We start from the raw sequence: 7,413 nt of genomic DNA on the forward strand, positions 1-7,413 counted from the left end.
ACTTGGTGTAAAAATAGTGCAATCCTGATATTGGCATTCATTTTCTATAAGGTAGGTTGCTCTGACTTTACAATAATAAATAATTATTTGGTAACCAAAACAACGATCTTTTAAACATTTTAGAAATGTACTAAACATGATTGACCTTGCTTTACACTGGATGTCAATAATTCCACAGCCACCTCTTAATTTTGACAAAAACATAGTTTTCCTTGCAACAGGTTCACAGTTGCTGCTCCACAAATATTTGAAAATACTTTTCTGAATTCGTTTTACATAATCTACTGGAGCTGGGTATACATGTACCGTATACCACAATTTTGCAAGAATTTTACAATTTACAATTATTGCTCTTTGAAACATTGTTAATTTTCGGCTATGATAGATCCCAATGATTTTATTTATGTTACTTTCTAATATATTCCAGTTCAAATCTAGACTCTGCTGATAATCGTTGCTATGATATATGCCTAAAATTTTACAACAACTTTTCAATACTTTTAAACCATAATCTATCCATGCTACCCTCTCTTTCCAGTTACAAAGACCAAAAATGGAAGTTTTACCTCTATTGAGAACTGCACCTGAAGCGTTCTCATACTCTCTGATAACATTGAAACATTCCTTTAGTGCCATATCACAAGTAATAATTATAACAGAGTCGTCTGCATAACCTAGCAATAATACATGCAAATCATTTGGCAATTGTAAACCATAATTAAACAACCTCTTCTTAATCATTCTGTAAAATACTTCCTGATAAATGATAAACAACATCATAGATAATGGACAACCTTGCTTTACAGATTTATTGACAGGAAAAGGGTCAGAGATATGACCATTTATACATAATACACTTTCAGCACCTGAATATAACATTTTAATCCAATTAACAACATCATTATCAAACCCAAAGCTTTGCAGTATTCTAAATAGAAAATTATGATCAACACGATCAAATGCCTTTGACCAATCCAAGTTCATCAAGGCTGCATTTGTGTTACTTTCATTTAGGCGGCGCCATCTTGGACTTTGTCTGTCAACAAGCGCATTTTTGTGCTCTGAAAACTTTCTCGATTATTTAGGAGATACGGAGATCTACATCACCTAGAATTGACTGAAAGCTGTGGTAGTGCTTAGTGATCAGTGCTGTGACATTAGTGTGTTTACGAGTTTTTGAACTTAGACTTTATTTAGGATTAAAAATCTCGTTCACTTGGCCACACCACTACGTTCAAGTTTTTCCTAATCCGCGCATGCGCAGTGCAGTGTGTGTGACGTGGTTAGCCCCGTCATGGCAACGTTACTGTGCCAGACGAACGAAATCAGATACTGGGATTGTTAAAAACCAGTAGATAATGACTATGGAATTCTCGGGACCTGGTACTCTCGCTGATGTTGAGGAGGACCTTGCTCTAAGTGATGATAATGTTGAAGAGCATCTGCTTACCCAGGAACATTGGCCACGACTTGTCTCTACTAAATCTCATAAGTTGATCCCTGCTGGTGCAGCTCCTAGTCTCATGGACCATACCACTACCTCCAACAAACGATGTATGGAGCATGATTCAGATAGCAGTAATGAGCCATTATCCCCTGCTGCTAAAACTACAAAGTGTGATGCTTCTTCCTCTCAAAATAAAGTTCTAAATAGTTCCCTGCCTAGACCTACTATTCAGATTATACCTACCATGGCTACAAAAACTGTTCTCCCTGCCTTTGCTCCACGTTCTGAATACATAAAGCTCCTATTCAGAGAAAATCCGGGGGTTAATGTGAAGCTTCGCTGGCTATCAGAGGTTACCAAGATGTTCAGCCTCGATCGGGAATTGGCTGAAGTTAAAATGTCTGCGGTCACTTCTCGATTTGTATACATTTCGAGGCATCGCCTGGATATTATAAATAGGGTCAAGGGTGGTGAGGTTCTGTCACTTGTGTTAGATGTTCAGGATGCTGTAGACAGACCCCGTAAGTTCCCTACATATCTCATCACTCGATATCCTGTGGATGTAGACCCTTCATTAGCTAAGGAACTGACAGGGGTGCACACTGTACGTCGTTTCCTACAGGATGGGAAGTCCATCAATCGTATTGTCATTACTTGGAGCCACCCAGATCCACCCCCGCCTTTTGTTAACTTCTCCTTCCTCCCTTGTCTACCATCATGTGAATTACGCAGAATGCCAGACGAAAAGCCATGGTGTTTCAAATGCTGGGGTATCGGTCACATCTCACGATACTGTGCTGCCCCTGAAAAGTGTGCATTTTGTGCTGCTGAGCATGACAGTCGGACCTGCCCTCATCGGCCCCCTGTACCACCCACAGTGGTTGACAGTTCTTCAGCATCAACATCAACCCCATTAATTCTACCTACACCGGACTCCTCGCATTGGAAATGCCCGAGATGTAATGAGCCTGGAGTCAATGTGTGGCATGGCTGTACCAGGCGTTCAGGCTCTGCATCGAACCAGCTTATTGCACAACAGCTTCCAGTGCCATCAATCAAACCCACTGTTACTGCCTCCTCACAAGTGACTACACTTCGTAATGCTGTAGATGTCCTCAAGTCTCGGTGTGACTCCCTTACATCACGTTTTGAAGCCATTGAATCTCGTTTAGAGAGCATGGATACTCGCATTGACAGTCTCGTAACCTCCTTTGACAATCTAACTTCTAAATTTGCTACTAATGATAACACACTACAATCTCTTGTTGAAGCTCAGCAGGTTGTTATCACAACAGTTACTACACTAACTGAGAAACTTGACTCACTTGCTACACATCTTGAGAGTGTTACTAATCCCCATACAGGACCTTTGCCACGGGATACACCACCAATGCATACCCGTGTCACCACTGCCTCTTCATCTAGTCGCCGTTCTTCCAAGGGACATGTTCGATAACCAAGTGAAGCTTAATATCATCTCGTGGAATGCCTGTGGTATTACAAACTGGGCAAAACTTTCTGCACTTAAGGGAATTGTACATAGTCACCACCCAGATGTTATTCTAATTCAGGAAGCTTTTGTTGGTAATGCTCAGCCAAGGGAAAAAGCTCCCTCGCTCACTGGCTATGTGTCCTACGTCCATTTAGTAAGACATGGTCTCATCACCTATATACGCACTTCAATTCAGCATAGACTTCTCCCAAACTCTGAGGATGAAGATACAACATTCCAATTATTTGAGATTACTGTTGGCGGAGGCACCATACGACTGTGCAATGTATATGCAGCACCAGGTAGGATAAATACAGCCAAGCTTCCAGCCCCAACCCTTCGTGGTATGGTTTACATGGGAGATTTTAATGCTCGTCATCCAGACTTGGGAGATCTTGCTGGCACTGTGAACCGCAACGGGAACCTACTTCTAGGATATATTCGTCGAAATCAACTGACCCGTTGGGACACTGGTGGTTCTACGCATGCACGAGGTGGTACTTTGGATCACATCTTGACCTGTGGACTCGTACCTTCCCGAGTCAATTGTGTAACGGTTCCTACGCTCTTCTCTGATCACATTGGTCTTAGCATCCAATATTCCCTTCCCGCTACACCTACTCCAATACACAATCGCACTTGCATCACAATTCCGCCTAAGTACCAGCCTACGTACATTTCATATATGACTAACCTTCGACCTACATTTGACCTCCACTGTCCGGAGAAACTTTACTCCTTACTTGTTAGTACCACACATGCTTTCCACACACAATATATCAGAAAGCCTCATATCAGGCATCGTGTTAGTGCTATGACACTGGATAATCGAATTTCTCAGGCAGAAAAGAAGGCGATGGATGATGGCCTTGCCTTTATGAGACAACCAAATCCTGAGACTCTGCACCAGTATCAACTATCGAGAGATGATCTAGTTGCTCTACAGCAATGTGTACAAACAGATTCCTGGCACAAATTAACAGACAGCATCAACCATCAAACAAGCATTGGTTCCATGTGGCACCTCATCAACAGGATTGTGAAGAAGAAACCCCCAAGTGTCCTCCACCACAGCCCTGCTCAGTATGCACAGGACCTTATTGATGAGTGGTCAGCACAGTCACGAACCATCAACCTTCCAGCTCATATACAAGACTCTCTCTCTTCACAAAAAAACCATCGTGCCTTACGTCTCAGTTCCGCCTTACTGAGCAGTGATGAAGAGGATGATGTACCCATAACTAAGGAAGAGCTACGACGTGCCTTAGCAAGGACTAAGAAGTCAGCTCCTGGTGATGATGGCATCACCTATGCAGTCCTTTGCACACTCATAAAAATACCTGGCAACCCTCTCCTCCGGCTCTACAACCTCTGCCTCTGCTTGGGATATGTGCCCCTAGCATGGACTCATAGTACAATTGTACCCGTTCCCAAGCCTAGCACTGACAAATTTCGTCCTATCTCCCTCACCTCCTGTTTCTGCAAAGTATTTGAACGTATTCTCCTCTCACGCCTTATGTTCCGGCTGCAAGATAAGCTTTCGTCTAGAATATACGGCTTCCTACCCCAACGAGGAACACATCATTGTCTCATGGAGCTCTACACTCGTCTCTCCCCAACCAGTGTTGTAGCCTTCATTGATTTGAAAAGTGCATTTGACGTCGCAAATAGAGACATTATTTTAGACCAGCTTATTGATTTTGGAATCAAGGGAAACCTTTTGAGGTGGATACGTGGATATCTTCAAAATAGAGTCTCTCGTGTGCTGTTTAAGGGAGCATTGAGCACTGCAAAGGAACTTGAACTTGGTACTCCACAAGGGGGAGTACTTAGTCCATTTTTATTTAATATCCTCCTACATCGCCTTCTTTCCTTACTTCCTGATACTGATAACGCAACCATCACTTGCTACGCAGACGATATTTGCATTCATTCAACCTCTCCGGATCACTTGCAACGCTTCCTTTCTTCCTTCTACGAATCAGCATCCTCCTGTGGTCTTATCATCTCCCCAGGAAAAAGTAGAATCTTCTCCCCAAGGCCAGCAAGGAATCTACCAGAATTTACTGTGGGGAACAATGTTGTACCTTTATGCACACAATATATTTACTTGGGAGCGCCAGTGCGAATTACACCATCCATTCCAGCGAGACAGAGAGTACATCCCATTGTTCAAGATCTGCTGGCCCGGTTACAGCGACGCCTGACTCCTCTCAAGTGGCTTACTAATTATTCTGCAGGAGTATCTATCCCAGTTGCCAGAACCATATATATTGCTTTCTTACGCTCAGTGATAGATTATCTTTCCCCTGCACTATGTCAACTCTCTAGATCAACTCTACAGCCGCTTGAAAAATTCCAGAACCAAGCAATGAGACTCATTCTAGGTTGTCCAGCATCCACTAGAATTGTAAACATGCAACACGAACTCCGTCTCCCTCCACTCGTTGAGAGAATATACTCCAATGTCACCTACTTCAGTATCAAATGCCTGTATAACCCTCACCTGTCTCCTCACTATTCAAACATTATCAGAACTTCTCTCGATCTAGATGCACCTCGTCCACAACTACGCCAGGGGGGACGTACTCTAGTTAGTACTGTCTGTTCAAGCATTCGGGGGCTTGACATCAACATCGTGGCAGAGAATGTGGATCATGGCCTTGCACCCTGGCAGACTCCTGTGCCAGAAATCTCTTACACTCCAGTCTCTAAGACTGACTTGCCTCAACTTCAACAACAACGTGCATTGGAGACCATCGACAGACTATCCTCGTCCCTCAGTGTAGCCCATCACCTCTACACAGACGGCTCCCTACAGCAGGATGGCAGTGCTGGATGTGCTGTTTTCTCCCCCACTTTGGAACCCCCGCCAGAGGGCTGGACAGGCCGTCGCCTCCCAAAGTCATCAAGCTCCACGTATTGTGAACTACATGGACTTCTAGATGCAGTTATTTTAATCACACGGACCAGAAATAACGGCTTGATCATCTGCGACTCGCAACCAGCACTCCAAGCCCTTTCTTCGCATAAGCCAGCATACCAGCCCCTGGTTACACAAATACATAGGCAACTAGACATGGCCAACATGAGCTCACTGGTAGTGCACTTCCTATGGATTCCCTCTCACGTGGGTCTTCTGGCTAACAACACCGTTGACCATCTCGCAAAGGCTGCCTGTCAATTGGATCCTCCAGATGTTGATGCTCCCAGTCCATCTCTCCTGTGCTGCAGAAAAATGGTGCGCCAAGCTGCTCGCTCACCTACCCATCATCGTAGTAATGCCGAGAGAGCCACCAGTATATCAATACAGCATTATGATCACTTCTTTCCTCACCAACATAAATATCGCCGCAGTGGACTCATGGTTCGTCAAAATAACGTGATTTGTGCGCGTCTTCGGCTGGGTTGGCGACCAGTTTGGCAGGTGGCTGAGCAAGATGGAGTTCCTCACTTCTCCTCCTGTAGGTTATGTGACGCACCCAACGCCAACACCCTGGAACACTATTGCCTGGAATGTCCTCTTGTTAGTGACATATTACCCCAAAGACTCACAGTAGTTGATACATGTAAAAAGTTATTGACAGATAATGATTTGCTCGATGAGATCCTCATGCGCCATCCTCACTTTGGTGGATATTGAATAATCAGCTGTTTTATTATGTTAATTAAAGATAGGTACAACCTACCTAAGAAATCAAACTAAATTTAATTTGTATTCCATATGAATTCATTTGCATAACTATAAATATATAGAAATGAGCAATATTATTTTTGATATGTACTAAATATCTGTCTATACTTTATTTTGTATTCCTTTGTATAGCCTTCAGTATATGCTATAGATATAAACAATACTGTTTAAATATGTACTTAAATGTCTGTATATAATTTTTTTTTTTATTCTTTAGGTATAACTGAATTACAATGTAGATGTAAACAATATTACTGTATTACCATGTACTCAAATGTCTGACGCCAATGGGCGCAATAAATTGATTAAAACAAATAAAACTTTCATTTAAATAAAATATTAAATCTCTAATAAAAAAGTTCAAATTGTTGATTGATCTATTTTCAACACAACAAAATTGTTCCTGTGATATTATCAAATGTAAGACCTTTTTAATCCTTCTTGATATAATTCTTGTTATTATCTTAAAATCAACATTTAACATTGTCAAGGGTCTCCAGTTATTAATTATATCTAAATCCCCTTCTTTAGGTATGATGGATATAACCCCATTGTTCATCTTTGAAACATTCTTGTTCCGGAACACAAACTTTATCATTTCAATAAAATCCCCTTTAACAATATTCCAACATTTCTTTTAAAACTCAACCGGCAATCCATCTATCCTAGGGCTTTTGCCATTTTTCATGCCCCGAATGGCGTCTAACACTTCTGTTTCACTTACTGTTTTTGTTAATATTGTATTATGTTCATCTCCTATAACTTTCTCTATAATATTCA

At 42.0% G+C, this 7,413-nt stretch overlaps 1 protein-coding gene across 1 annotated transcript; it reads left to right on the top strand.

Annotated features, from left to right (window-relative positions):
- The first annotated feature begins 1,040 nt into the window (after positions 1-1,040).
- LOC137617899 (uncharacterized) lies at positions 1,041-3,032 on the top strand. The gene has a single exon (XM_068347845.1). It carries the CDS (start codon positions 1,359-1,361, stop codon positions 2,901-2,903), a length of 1,545 nt encoding a protein of 514 aa, XP_068203946.1. The 5' UTR covers positions 1,041-1,358; the 3' UTR covers positions 2,904-3,032.
- Positions 3,033-7,413: the final 4,381 nt, after the last annotated feature.

This window comes from Palaemon carinicauda, chromosome 24 (genome assembly GCF_036898095.1).
Source record: "Palaemon carinicauda isolate YSFRI2023 chromosome 24, ASM3689809v2, whole genome shotgun sequence".
NCBI classification, from domain to species: Eukaryota; Metazoa; Arthropoda; class Malacostraca; order Decapoda; family Palaemonidae; genus Palaemon; species Palaemon carinicauda.

Excerpts from the sequence above, each read along its gene's own strand:
- LOC137617899 (XM_068347845.1), top strand. The coding sequence starts at position 1,359 with ATGACTATGGAATTCTCGGGACCTGGTACTCTCGCTGATGTTGAGGAG.